This window comes from Scyliorhinus canicula, chromosome 14, assembly GCF_902713615.1.
Source record: "Scyliorhinus canicula chromosome 14, sScyCan1.1, whole genome shotgun sequence".
Lineage (NCBI taxonomy): Eukaryota > Metazoa > Chordata > Chondrichthyes > Carcharhiniformes > Scyliorhinidae > Scyliorhinus > Scyliorhinus canicula.
In genome coordinates, this window is record NC_052159.1 from 61,074,613 (window position 1) to 61,090,129 (window position 15,517).

At 40.8% G+C, this 15,517-nt stretch overlaps 1 protein-coding gene across 1 annotated transcript in view; it reads left to right on the forward strand.

Annotated features, from left to right (window-relative positions):
* The window catches only part of alkbh8 (alkB homolog 8, tRNA methyltransferase), a 64,547-nt gene that overhangs the window by 4,781 nt on the left and 44,249 nt on the right, over positions 1-15,517 (forward strand). The window contains exons 3-6 of the mRNA XM_038818363.1: positions 9,252-9,383; positions 10,567-10,662; positions 13,270-13,374; positions 13,833-13,903. Of these exons, the coding sequence (XP_038674291.1) occupies positions 9,252-9,383; positions 10,567-10,662; positions 13,270-13,374; positions 13,833-13,903 (404 nt within the window). The remainder of the gene's footprint in view (positions 1-9,251; positions 9,384-10,566; positions 10,663-13,269; positions 13,375-13,832; positions 13,904-15,517) is intronic.

Here is a 15,517-nt window from a genome sequence, read left to right on the forward strand (position 1 = left end):
GCTAATGTTTTATAAAGGTCTAGGCTAATCTTCCAGCCTTTAAAGTATCCTATATGCTTCATAAACATATCTATCTTCAGGGATCTATGGATTTCTATTCTAGCCTCCTCTCTTTCCCCTACATTTTTCAGTATCTTGCCATTTATTGTACATACCAAATGCATTACCTTGCACGTTTGTAGATTGTATTTTCCACTTTTCTGCCCACCTGACATTCCTGCTGCCGCCTCCAGCTTTCTTCCTTAGTAACTATTGGCCAATTCTTGTACTACTATCTGCAAACGTGACCCTATAGTTAAGTATGTTTTTTTTTAATTTAAAGTACCCAATTAATTTTTTTCCAATTAAGGGACAATTTTGCGTGTCCAATCAACCTACCCTGCACATCTTTTGAGTTTTGGGTGTGAGACCCACGCAGGCACGGAGAATGTCTAAACTCCACATAGCTAGTGGCCGGGATCAAACCGGGTCCTCGGTGCCGTAGTTCAGTCTACTCATTGATTAAAAGCCATGAAGAACAAGAGTTCAAGTAGTGAGTGCAGTGCAAGCATACTCCTGGTCACAGAAACACTCATCAACCATGACGCTCTGCTTCCTGTCTCTGAGTCAGTTTTGGATTCAACTTGCCCTTTACCTTTGGTTCTTCGGGATGTTACCTTTCTGGCATGTCTGCCATGAGAAACCTTGTCAAAAGTTTTACCAGAATCCATGTAGACTATGTTAAATTCTCTATTAACGTTGATTGAATTTTTTGAATTGACAAAGAGGATCATGTTAATGAGACATCGACTTTGACTTGGCTTAAAACCATGTTTTTAAAAATAAATTTAGAGTACCTAATTCGTTTTTTCCAATTAAGGGGCAATTTAGATTGCTCAATCCACCTACCCTGCACATCTTTGGATTGTGGGGGCGAAACCCACACAGACATGGGGAGAATGTGCAAACTCCACATGGACAGTGACCCAAAGCTGAGATCGAACCTGGGACCTCGGCGCCGTGAGGCAACAGGGTTAACCCACTGCGCCACCGTACTGCCTGACATAAAACCATGTTGACTGATCATGATTAATCCTGCCTTTCTATAATATATATATATATATTATATATATATTGTCTCTCAGAACTTTTTCAAATACTTTGTCCTCCACTGAAGTTAAGTATGGCCTGTAATCACTTGACTATTTCTTCCTCCCTTTTTAAGAAAATGGTACACTGCCAGCAGTCCTCCAGAATCACAGCTGTAGCCAGATAAGAACATAAATAGCTGCAGGAGAATAATTTACCCATTGAGCCTGCCCCATCATTCAGTATGATCATGGCTGATCTTGAGCTTCAGCTCCACTTTCCTGCCCTCTCCCATATCCCTTGATTCCTGGACACCCAAAATCTATCTATTTTAGCCTTAAATATTTTCAATGAAAGTGCATCCACAACCCTCTGGGATAGAAAATTCTAAACATTCACAAAATTTTTCTCCTCATGTCAGTCCTAAATGATTGGCCCCTCATCCTGAAACTGTGCCCTCCTTGTTCTAGATTCTCCAACCAGGGGAAGAAACAACTCAGGCCTGTCAAGTCCCATCATAATCTCAAATGTTTCAACAAGATTACCTCTCGTTCTTCTGAACTCAAGAGAAGTTAGACGCAATTTAAATCGACAGATGACATTTGTTCTTGCATAGCCAAAGGAATTATCCAGCACTAATGGAGCTTGGATGAAAAAGATCAGATTTAATTTGGCCGAGGTAAACCTAATGACAGATTCTGAATCTGGCCTACCAGTTTCTTGCAGAAACATGCCATTGTCTTTTACAGTGAACTAGGAAGCATGAAATGAAAATGAATGGAATGAAATGAAATGAAAATGAAATGAAAATCGCTTATTGTCACGAGTAGACTTCAATGAAGTTACTGTGAAAAGCCCCTAGTCGCCACATTCCGGCGCCTGTTCGGGGAGGCTGTTACGGGAATTCAAGCATGACGGATATCTTAGTAAAGCTGAAGATCGAGGAAGAGTCAGACAAGTTGCTTAAAGGCTAACTCAGTACGCAATCAGACCTAAGGTAGAGGCAGAATTAGAATGGCTGGTCAGAACAGGAGTCCTTGAACCAATTAACATGAGTGATTGGGCTATGCTGATCATACCGATGATGAAAAAAGACAGTTCTATATGCATTTTTGGAGACATTTAAAGTCACTATTAATCCTGTACTGTTTGTAAAGAAGTACCCTCTACCCCAATGACTTATTTACTGGGTTGGCTGGAGGCTAATAGTTCAGTAAAATTAACCTCAGTCAAGCATATCTTCAAATTAATGTGGATCAGGATTCACAACAGTTCTTGATCATTGTGATACACAATGGATTATTTTGATACCATTTGGCATCACTCAGGCCCCAACGTTGTTACAAATAGACCAAATCATAAGTGGATTAGATGGAGTCCAGTGTTACCTGGATGCCATCTTGGTTACTGGGTAGAATGAGAAAGAGCAACTCTGCAACCTGGATGCCACACACCAGAGATTAGTAAATTATGGATTAAGCGTCTGAAAAGACACATGTGAATTTTTCCAATCTTCAGTTGAATATCTGGGTCATGTCATCGATGCCAAGGGAGCATAAGTTGCCTTCAAGAGTTATAGTCATTACCGAGGAACCCACACCTCAAAGTGTCAACCAACTTTGATTTCTCCTAGTCCTACTAAATTACTACGGAAGATTTGTTGCTAATCTGGCGACTGTTCTAAAACGCTTGCACAATCTACTGTATCAAAATAAAAAGTCGACATGGGTGGAGAGAACATTCGTGCAAACCAAAGAGGCACTTGTCAAGTCAAAAGTCCTGAAACATTTTGTTTCAAATTTACCCTTGCAACTGCCATGTGATGCATCACTTTATGGGGTTGGGACTTTGGTTTCCCCGATTAATGCCCACAGTGAAGAGAAGCCAATGGCCTCTGTGTTAAATAAAGTTGAAAGCAATTGTGTATAGATAGAGAAAGAAGCCCTAGGAATCATTTTGGGAATAACAATTCCTGTATGGGAAGAAATTCATTTTATTGATGGAGCATGATCCACCCCCAATGGTGATTGCACCTCAAACTGGGATTCTATCGAGCAGAGGTGAGTAGTGGTCTTGTCAGCACACAACCTGCACAATCAAGTATCGTCAGTCAAGGCTTCATGGGAATGCATATGGACTCTCCTTTTTCTTTTAAAATTTAGAGTACCAATTCATTTTTTCCAATTAAGGGGCAATTTAGCGTGTTCAATCCACCTACCCTGCACATCTTTTGGTTGTGGGGGCGAAACCTATGCAAACACAGGAGAATGTGCAAACTCCACACGGACAGTGACCCAGAGCCAGGATCGAACCTGGGACCTCGGCGCCGTGAGACTGCAGTGCTGCCACCGCACCACCGTGCTGCCCCATATGGACTCTCCTGACTACCTTTACCAAATAGTTTGTCGATGGGCAGTTTGAGTGAAAACATTTTCTGCTTCGAGCAAGTAAAACTCCTGTAATTGCAGGACTGGTGAAGAAGCATGCCAGAAGTGATCCAGTACTGTCAGAGATTAAAGACTTGGTGCTTTGAGGAAAGACCTCATGAGAAAACCCTGAGTTAAAGCCATATTCCTGAAGACTTGAGTTATCCGTACTGGCAAGTTGTCTTCTCTGGTGAATGAGTGTCAACATTCCATCATTATTAAGAAAATGTGTATTGAACAAAATACATCAAGGCCGCTGTGCTATTGTAAGAGTGGAGGAGATAACCAAGAGCCATTTTTGTGGCCGGGCTAGATGCCAAAATTGAGATAAGGTGGGAATGTGTTTGTGTTGTGAAGATGTACAGATTCTGCCGCCATTAGCCCCACTGCACCCGTGCGATTGACCAGAAGAGGCCTGGCAACGGGTATATATTTATTATGCAGGACCGATGGAAGGACGCATGTCTCATTCTAGTCGATGGTCACTCGAAGTGGCCTGAAGTTGCCATCATGAAGTCATCGCCATCGGAGAAAACAATTGAGAGATTGGATGAAATGTTCAGATTTGGTTACCCTGAACAACTGGTGAGCGACAATGGACCGCAGTTCATGTCTTGAGTTCATAAATGACTTGAAGGAGAACAGAATTCAACACATTTGATCTGTTCCTTATCATCGTGCCACAAACCCTTATACACCATAATAACTGGATCCTTTTCCTCTCTGACCTGGAGGAGATTTTCTTAACCCTGGCATTGGACAGACAACAGAGACTTTGTGACTCACTCTTTCAGCTGCAGAGAATGCTATCTATCCCTGAGTAAACTGTCCCCTACTACAGCTACGTTATTTTTATTTCTCCACTCCCCATCCCCTTGTATGGCCCCTTGCACCATGGTGCCGTGGCCAATTTGCTCATTGACATTGGAGTCCATGCTCTCGCTCACACAGGTTGCAAGACCCTTGAATTTGTTGGATAATTGCAGGGGTGGAGACCTCCTCCATTTCCGCAGCCCTGTACCTACCTCGCTTATTGTCCAACCCTCCTGGCCCTGACCCCACATCAACACTGAAATAGTATTGACAATATGAGTTCTTTACCCGTCAGTCCGGCCTCAATAAAACTCAAGATGGATTTGTAGGTATAGTATTATTTATTTTTAACCAACTTGCAAGGCTGACTTGCTCCACAGAGGCTCAGAACACACAGGCGTCTTCTGAAGCTCCAGAACCGAGTGAAATCGAAGACAAAGAAATCTCTGCAAATATCATTCAAATTGCATCAAGTTTCACATACATGATTCCCATAGGTCATCCTATACACCTCCTGACCTGGCCATATGTCCTGATTGGCTCACTTCGCATTCCTCAACCCTGGGCCTCTTGTTACCCAGCATCCTTTTCCCCATCCTCCACGAGGCACCTCTCCCCCATTCCTTGCCATACTTTCTGAATCTCTTTGTTCTTTGTTTGTGAACTCACTACTATCAGACTGGCTCACATCTACATTATTGTAACTAATATTTGAACTAATTATTTTATATCACATTTGTTTGTTCAATTCCTCCGTATCCAGATAACTTTCCCCAAACTTGATGCATCGCAATGTACGAAGCTAGACTCCAGCTCATCAACTCTGAGCTAATGTACCTCAAGTTACAGCCACTTAGAGCAAAAGCTGTTACTTTGGATCACACAGGTGTCCCCCAGGCCCTGCATACTACAGCTGCAACACAGCACTTGTCATAACAATTATTTCTTTAATTAATCGGGTTTCAAGTTTAGAAATATCATAGAATTTACAGTGCAGAAAGAGGCCATTCGGCCCATCGAGTCTGCATCGACTCTTTTTGAAAGAGCACCCAACCCAAGCCCACACCTCCACCCTATCCCCATAACCCAGTAACCCCACCCAACACCAAGGGCAATTTTGGACACTAAAGGCAATTTAGCATGGCCAATCCACCTAACCTGCACATCTTCGGACTGTGGGAGAAAACCGGAGCACCCGGAGGAAATTCACGCACACATGGAGAGAACGTGCAGACTCTGCACAGACAATGACCCAAGCCAGGAATCGAACCTGGGACCCTGGAGCTGTGAAACAATTGTGCTAACCACTATGCTACCGTGCTGCCCATAAATACCAGTCAACTTTTATGTGTATTATATAAAGTAATTTAACTTGAGTTAAAAATGGTCAGAGTCTTTTTTAAAACAAATTTAAATATTAAAAAGGCTTTTTGTTTCTAAACGTGCCTTTAAAGTTAGTACATTACATAACATTTTATGCTGGTGGTGAATCCATAAGACCATAAGACATAGGAGTGGAAGTAAGGCCATTCGGCCCATCGAGTCCACTCCGCCATTCAATCATGGCTGATGGGCATTTCAACTCCACCTACCAGCATTCTCCCCGTAGCCCTTAATTCCTCGCGACATCAAGAATTTATCTATCTCTGCCTTGAAGCCATTTAGCGTCCCGGCCTCCACTGCACTCCGCGGCAATGATTTCCACAGGCCCACCACTCTCTGGCTGAAGAAATGTCTCCGCATTTCTGTTCTGAATTTACCCCCTCTAATTCTAAGGCTGTGCCCACGGGTCCTCGTCTCCTCGCCTAACGGAAACAGTTTATTTGCGTCCACCCTTTCTAAGCCATGTATTATCTTGTAAGTTTCTATTAGATCTCCCCTTAACCTTCTAAACTCCAATGAATACAATCCCAGGATCCTCAGCCGTTCATCATATGTTAGACCCCGCCATTCCAGGGATCATCCGTGTGAATCTCCGCTGGACACGCTCCAGTGCCAGTATGTCCTTCCTGAGATGTGGGGCCCAAAACTGGACACAGTACTCCAAATGGGGCCTAACCAGAGCCTTATAAAGGCTCAGTAGCACATCGCTGCTTTTATATTCCAACCCTCTTGAGATAAATGACAACATTGCATTCGCTTTCTTAATCACAGATTCAACCTGCATGTTTACCTTTAGGGAATCCTCGACTAGCACTCCCAGATCCCTTTGTACTTTGGCATTATGAATTTTCTCACCGTTTAGAAAGTAGTCTATGCTTGGATTCTTTTTTCCAAAGTGCAAGACCTCACATTTTCTCACGTTGAATTGCATCAGCCATTTCCTGCACCACTCTCCCAAACTGTCTAGATCCTTCTGTAGCCTCCCCACTTCCTCAGCACTACCTGCCTGACCACCTAATTTTGTATCATCGGCAAACTTCGCTAGAATGCCCCCAGTCCCTTCATCCAGGTCATTAATATATATGGTGAACAGCTGCGGCCCCAACACTGAACCCTGTGGGACACCGCTGGTCACCGGCTGCCATTCCGAAAAAGAACCTTTTATCCCAACTCTCTGCCTTCTGTCAGACAGCCAATCCTCAACCCATGCCAGTAGCTCACCTCGAACACCATGGGCCCTCACCTTACTCAGCAGCCTCCTGTGTGGCACCTTATCAAAGGCCTTTTGGAAATCCAGATAGACCACATCCACTGGGTTTCCATGGTCTAACCTACTTGTCACCTCCTCAAAGAATTCTAACAGGTTCGTCAGGCACGACCTCCCCTTACTAAATCCATGTTGACTTGTTCTAATCCGACCCTGCTCTTCCAAGAATTTAGAAATCTCATCTTTAACGATCGATTCTAGAATTTTACCAACAACCGAGGTTAGGCTAATTGGCCTATAATTTTCCATCTTTTGTCTTGATCCTTTCTTGAACAAGGGGGTTACAACAGCGATCTTCCAATCGTCCGGGACTTTCCCTGACTCCAGTGATTTTGAAAGATCTCAACCAACGCTTCCGCTATTTCTTCAGCCACCTCCCTCAGAACTCTAGGGTGTAGCCCATCGGGGCCAGGAGATTTGTCAATTTTAAGACCTTTTAGCTTTTTTAGCACCATCTCTTTTGTAATGGCAACCATACTCAACTCAGCCCCCTGACCCTCTATAATTTTTGGGATATTACTCATGTCTTCCACTGTGAAGACAGACGCAAAGTACTTATTAAGTTCTCCAGCCATTTCCTCGTCTCCCATCACTAGCCTTCCGAAATCAGTTTGAATTGGCCCAATTGTCTACTTTGGCCTGTCGTTTGTTTCTTATGTATTGAAAGAAACTTTTACTATCATTTCTTATATTACTGGCTAGCCTGCCTTCATATTTGATCCTCTCCTTCCTTATTTGTCTCTTTGTTAACCTCTGTTTGTTTTTGTAGCCTTCCCAATCTTCTGATTTCCCAGTGCTTTTGGCCACTTTATAGGATCTCTCTTTTTCTTTGATACATTTCCTGACCTCCTTTGTCAGCCATGGCTGTCTAATCCCTCCCCGGATAATCTTTCTTTTCTTGGGGATGAACCTCTGTACAGTGTCCTCAATTATGCATACAAACTCCTGCCATTTTTGCTCTGCTGTCTTCCCCACTAGGGTCTGCTTCCAGTCGATTTTCGCCAGTTCCTCTCTCATGCCCTCGTAATTACCTTTATTTAACTGTAACACCATTACATCCGATTTTGCCTTCTCTCTTTCAAACTGCAGACTGAACTCAACCATATTATGATCGCTGCTTCCTAAGTGTTCCCTGACTTTAAGATCTTTATAAAGTCTGGTTCATTACATAGCACTAGGTCCAGAATAGCCTGCTCCCTTGTGGGCTCCATGACAAGCTGTTCCAAAAAGCCATCTTGTAAGCATTCCATGAATTCCTTTTCTTTGGATCCACTGGCTACGTTATTTACCCAATCCACCTGCATATTGAAGTCCCCCATGATCACCGTGACCTTGCCTTTCTGACATGCCTTTTCTATTTCCCGGTACATGTTGCGCCCCCTGGTCCTGACCACTGTTAGGAGGTCTGTACATAACTCCCATTATGGTTTTTTTGCCTCTGTGGTTCCTCAATTCTACCCACACAGACTCCACATCATCCGACCCTATGTGACAAAAAGTCACTTGGCAGCTGTGTGTCAGTATATAATCACAAAGGTAGAGATGTGACATTAATTAATTGATTTATTAATGTGACGGCTATTCCAAAAATTCATTAATTCAGGGTTATTTGCTTCTTCTAGCATTGTAAAAAGGCTGTGGTGGAATTGAACCAGCCAATCATTGCAAAAATATATATAAACTGAGTAAATTATATTGATTTTATTTCCTTCTCCCTCCTATGGAGCTGTGTGTCATTTAGTAATTAAATAGATGTGACCTCAACGAATACAGTGGGACAATAATTCTGGCTTCATGGATAGCGGTTAGGCAATCAATTAATGAGTATATTTGTCATCTACACTTTAGCATGACCACACAACTAACTGGTCCAAACTAGTAAAAAGGAACAACAGACAGCCTTGTAATACTATTTTTTTCAAGGGATAGCACTGTCATCTCTAGATAACAATCATCAGATGCCAGCAGTTTCTGATATTCATCAAAAGTCATAAAGGTGCCATCTGTCTCATGGCAGAGCTGCTAGGTCGTTACACATTATTCTTTGGACCTTTGATCCTGTTCACTTTATCCCCTTTCATTTTTTGTTCTTCACAGCAAAAACACTCTTCAGTGCCCAACTATTGTTTAGTCTTCCGGGAATCTTGCTTAGAAAAAGTAAAATTGACAACGTTGTTCAACAACAGGAACATTTGTCAACAAAAGGAATGTATTATGAAAATTGTAATTGTTCATGTTAATTAAGCAATTTTGGTTGAAGGGGGAAAAACCTTTTAATATCCTTTTTTTAAAAGTTGTTAGTGAAGACATTTCTCCTTTGAGCCTGCCACCAGGCCTTCTGGTAGTTGAAGACATTATTTCTCCTGAATATGAGACGAGGCTTTTGGCACTTGTGGATGAAAGCCCAAATACTGCAACGGAAAATGGTGAGTAGCACAGAGAAAATACAATGATTCAGAATTATCAAAATATTGACCAATTAGGTGTTTATGCCCTGTTGTGTAACTATTTTTCTATTAATTTTAAAATGTGAGGCAAAGGGTATTGCTTGATTTGTTATTTTGTAATCTGATGCACAACATAAAAAGTTTCTGCTGATAGTATGATGCACCCTACCCATCAAAGGATCATTAGGAACAGGGTTAGGCAATTAAACAATTGGGCCTGCTTAGCCATTCAATTTGATCATAGCTGATTGGCATTTCAACTCCCAGTTTCCTGCTTTTTCCCCAGTCTGCCACTGATCATGACGAGTGACCTGTTTTTCTTTTGAAGCAGAACATGGTAAAAGTACATTTCTCTGAAGTGGTGTGCTGCCCAGAATCTAGTGAGGTGATTTTGATTAGTAATCTCCCGTGGAAAACAGTGGGCATCAACCAATCTCCTTTGTTTCTGTGAGCAGTCCATTATTATAATAATAATAATACCGTGAAAAGTTAATACACCAATATGCTATTTATTATGTATTCAATTGCACCCTTTTTACACCACCCAACACTCTTTTTTTCTTTTATAAATTTAGAGTACCCAATTATTTGTTTTCCAATTTTAAGGGCAATTTAGCGTGGCCAATCCATCTAATGTGCACGTTTTAGGATTGTGGGGGTGAAACCCACACAGACATGGGGAGAATGTGCAAACTCCACATGGACAGTGACCTGAACCTGGGACCTCGGCACCGTAGTCCCACTGCACCACATGCCGCCCCTCCAACCCTATACTTGTAATATTAGACCATTGTTTGTTATACAAAATGAACCAAGTAATCATGTTTAAATGATTTTCATATGGTTCTGAAAGGAAAACCATGAACAGTTAGTAAAAGTGATCTAAGCAAATGGCTGTTGGCATTTAAATTAATATTGGTTTGCTTTGAACTTTGTTAGCAGATCTATCTGCTATAGTATAGTATATATACTTTCCCCCTCGAGGAGCTACTTCTAAATTGCAAATCTTTACTGTTTTTCTTATGATTTGTTACTTTTTTAAACAACATGGAATATGACTATATAAAATGATACACTGTTTATAAAACCTTGTTAAATGAATGCTGCATCCAGCATCGGCATTCAGTCTTTAAGGTCATTTTGTTTTTTCTGATTTTCATAGCCCAGAGATCTCTGAAACATCGACGAGTAAAGCACTATGGCTATGAATTTCGTTATGACAACAATAACGTAGACAAGGATAAACCTCTACCAGGAGGTACATTACATTGTGTATGGAATTCTGAGTGTTTGGATTGTCAGCAATTGTGGAAAATATCGCAAAATAATATTTTCTTAGAACTCTAGAAATGAGAACTTGACTGGTCGATATTAATTTATTTAATAATTCAGACCATCTTAGAGTCAGTTGGTGAAGGAGGAACCAGAAGTTAAGCATTACTCTGTTTTCAATTTATTCACAAAATTGAACATTATAAATGTATAGTTTTGCGATCCCGGTAGAGACTAATAACATTTTAAAAAGATTGAACTTCCAGTTGATAGCTGAAAGGAATTTTATTACAAAAATTGCACATTTTAAGATTTTACTGTAGCAAACAGACTAAATGCACTATTGACTAAATGTGAATATTGTAGGCAACTTATACTTTAAAATAAAGAATAAAAACTACCCCTTTTATTTTAACATAACCAAAAACAACTTGACAAGCCTACTTTACGGTCCTTTATATAGTCATTCAACCTTTCCCGGTTTCAGTCAAAAGTGGCTCCCAAGGGTTTACCTCCTTTCCTTTCCCAACCTGGTAACTTGAAATCCCAGAACATTTGTTTACAATGAGGGATTTTCCTTGGGATTTTCCCTCTGGCGCAAGTTAGGTGAATCTTCCAGTCTCATTTAAACACCAGGTACAAATTTGGTCTTTTCATTCCGAATGTGAACGTATTCCTGCCTGGTGAACCAGATACATTTTCAGCCTCTAGATTCTCTGTGCCGGACCCTGGCAAACTGCCTGTGTCTGTAAGTTTTCAGGGAAATCTTTGAAACTCTTCCCCTCCTGAAGCTCATCTCTATGGCAATATGAACCAAATCTGATGTTTTGTATCGAGGTAGAAATGCTGATAAGTTACCCGTGAGACCTCAATTATGTTTCATTTCGGAAATAAATGGACACTTTAAACCATAACTGTTTACCAACCTGTCATTTTGAACACCTTTTGACACTAGAAGTCTAACCATTATAACCTGAGATGATGCCACTATTGTCTCCAAGTTTGCACCTTCATAGAGTCATGGCATATAGTGCAGAAGGAGGCCATTCGATCCTTCGAGTCTGCACTGGCCCTTGGAAAGGGCACCTTACCTAAGCCCACACTTCCACCCTATCGATGTAACCCAGTAATCTCACTGAACCTTTTTTGGACATTGCGGGCAATTTAGCATGGCCAATCCACCTAACCTGCACATCTTTGGACTGTGGGAGGAAAATGGAGCACCCGGATGAAACCTACGCAGGCACGGGCAGAATGTGCAGACACTGCACAGACAGTGACCCAAGTGCGAATCGAACCTGGGGCCCTGGTGCTGTGAAGCAATAATGCTAACCTCGGTGCTACCGTGCCGCCCCTAACAAAACTATCCAGGCCTCTGTTTAATCTTTATAGCCATGTCACCTTGGCCGGTTGTCAGGCAAATTTTAGAACGCATCACATGACCCCTCCATTTTATCCCAAATTAATGACACAGTCCCAAAACACGGCAATCTTCTAAACCTCATATTTTTAATAGGAGCTCCGAACTTGACTACTGACCATCAGTGTTAATAAGTGTCTCTTTCTACTCTCTTGAGTGAGAAATAATAAAATTAACAAATTGACAGCCGCATAAAGAGGGATTGTAACTACAAACTTTAACTGAAACTTAGCAGTTTAAATAAAATGTTATTCCCAGGGCTGGTAATGCATTCAGTCCCTGAGGCACCCATTGGCCACAGAAGGCCTTGCGTGTATCGTGGACTTTGCGTGCTCCCCCTCCAGGCTCACCTGGGGCCCGGGTGTAACCATGGAAGAAGGGAGTATCTATATACTCCTTTGAGTACAGCAGTGAAACAAATAAACTAATCAACACCCTAAATGGGGAACTGTAACAAAAATCAGAAACGTTAACAGAAGCATAAATTAAAATAAAATTCCTAGGATTGCTGATGCACCCCAGTGCCTGTGACGATCAAAAGTCTGGTCAGGCCTCAAATGTACCAGTGAACATTGCATGCTCCCTCTCCAAGAACACCCAGGCATAGATGTAACCATGGAAGAGGGGAATGTCCCTTTATCAAGTTTCTGTCCAATTTTCATGTATTAGGTGAAGGTGATGGCTACTACACGACAGAAACACTGAGAGCAACTCCTTATGTCCACAAGCCATAATCCAATGAGTGCCCCCCCCCCCCCCCCCCCCCCCCCCCCCCCCCCAATGTGGACACAGCCCTAAAATTTATACAATTAACAATGTTAAGGTTAAGGAGTCCTTCAGTGTGCATCCTAAATTATCAATAAAGTAAGAAAGCACTTTGAAGCTGAACATTTATTGATATTCCAGAAATGACGATCTTTGATCTTCCATGATACACAGACACAATTTGAGAACTTTGATTTATTTTCACATCTCCAATGTATAATGTTAGCTGGTTGCTTTAGCTTGATCTCAGGAACAGCTGAACCACATTTCCCACAGAGATTTTGACTATTTCTGTCCATACGTTTAACATGAAACCTATTTCAGACATTTACTTTGTTCTTTTCAATGCAAAATTATAAGTATTTAAATATTTTGGATAATGTTTGTTTTGTTTTTTATTTGATTTAGGTCTGCCTGAAATTTGTGATGAGGTTTTAGAACATTCCATGGAAAAGGGATATGTAAGATTTAAACCTGATCAACTTACCATAAATCAATATGAGCCTGGACAAGGTGAAATAAACTTAGGTCTTTCATTAGTAATTTAAAGTGTTATTACAAGCCTGGATTAGGCAAATAATGTATGCTAGAAGACTCTTGGAGAATCTCTTGTGTTACCTAAACACCAGTTTTGGCGATCTAGTATATTGTAGCTTATTCAGCGATTGTACTTGGTTTAGTTTCACCTTTTGATACAACTATAAATGATACAAACCAAATTTTTCTTGAGTGAAAAAGGTACAGTTTTATATTGTACTTTTTGGTATTATATTGGATATGGATTTAATTAATATATGGGGCTATCTCATTTTAGTGACTACTAATTGTACTGCATTGCTATCAAGGTTTACTTTTCAGAGATTGTAGCTTTATTCTGCATTTTACGGAAAAGCATTAAATATTAAAATTGTGAGTGGTTTCAAATGAGCAAAATTGATGGTGTATAACTTATTTTGCTCTTATTCTAACAGGGATTCCTCCCCACATTGACACTCATTCACCATTTGAGGATGGGATCATCTGTCTGAGCCTTGGAGCAGAGGTAGATTCCATTTTGGGTCCTAAATAGCAAAAAAATGGTTGAAATTTTTATCTTCAATTGTAGAATGACTTTCATAACAAAACTAGCTGTAATGGAAATCTTCTGGTTTCAACAATTGCACTTTTGAATTTAAAGCTAGCATATTGTTACAAGAATTATTTACACTGCTTGCTCTTAACAATTGACTTGTTTGTATCCTGTTCTTTATAGTATCTGTGACATTATCACAAGAATGTTTTTGGTTTAAGGCTCTGCACTCTTTGAGGGTGCTTAAGAGGCATATGTACTACAATTGGAGTGTTGGTGTGAAGTAAAACGTACCAATACCACATTTTGTTGTAAATGTAGCTTTAATCCAACCTATCGGTTTTGGAGGAAAATGAAGTGAGATTCCCCAGTGCAGTGATTTTCCCCCTTTGCTTGTCTTTGATTGGAATTAGTTCAGCTTTGATGCAAAATTAATGCCAGGAAAAGGAACAGCTGTCCTCTTTGGAGGGCAGCTGTTCCGTAAGACTGAGCCTGAAGTTGTGAATATCTAGTTAATGATTCATGTTAATATCTTGGAGATAATGTTTAGTTTGGGAAAGATTATTGTCAAAATAAGTTAATAAAAATGCTGTTCTTTAGTGATTACCAGACTGTCTAACAAAATGACAGTTCAAATGATTATCCATGTTTGTTTAATAGAGTCAGTGCCGTCACTTTTCTATGATTCTATTACTCCTCGAGTACTATCCTGCTTTTTGGTGCCATGTGATCTTTTACGTATACTTGATAGTCAGGCTGGGCCTCTGTTTATCATATCTGAAAGAGGCACCTCAATCAGCACAACACTCCCTAGGTACTGTACTGAACTGTCAGCCTATATTATGTGCTCAGGTCTCTGGAAACAACCCATAGACTTCAACCCATGACCTTCTGGCTCAGAGGTAACAATACTCCTGCTGCTATAATAGAGTACATAAATCACAAAAATTTAGTGTTGAAATGATTAGCAACGTTGTTGGTTATTGCAAGGGGAATGGAATATAAAAGTAAAGATATTTTGCAATGGTTGTACCGAGCATTGATGAGACCACACCTGGAGTACTGTGTACAGTTTTGGTCTCCTTATTTAAGAAAGGATAAGAATGTGTTAAAAGCAGTTCAGAGAAGGTTAACTCGACTGAAAGTTAGGATGGAGAATTTATCTTATGAGGGAAGGTTGTACCTGGGCCTGTATCCAGAATGGTAGGTGAATTTATTGAAACATACAAGATCCTGAGGGGACCTGACAGGGTGGATGCTGAAAGGATGTTTCTCCTTGTGGGAGGGACTAGAACTAGGCCTACAGTTTAAGAATAAAGGCCTTAACATTAAAGATGGAGATGAGGAGAAGTTTTTCTTTCCTGAAGTTTGTGAGTCTTTGGAACTCTCTTCCCAGAGAGTGTGGAGGCATGGTCGTTGAATATTTTTAAGTCAGGAGTAGATTAATTCTTGACTAACAAAGAAGTGAAAGCACATTGGAATAGGTGGGAATGTGAGTTGAGTCTACAATTGAATCAGTCATCTTATTAAATGGCAAAGAAGGTTCAAGGGGACAAATATCCTATCCCAGCTCCTAATTTGTATGTT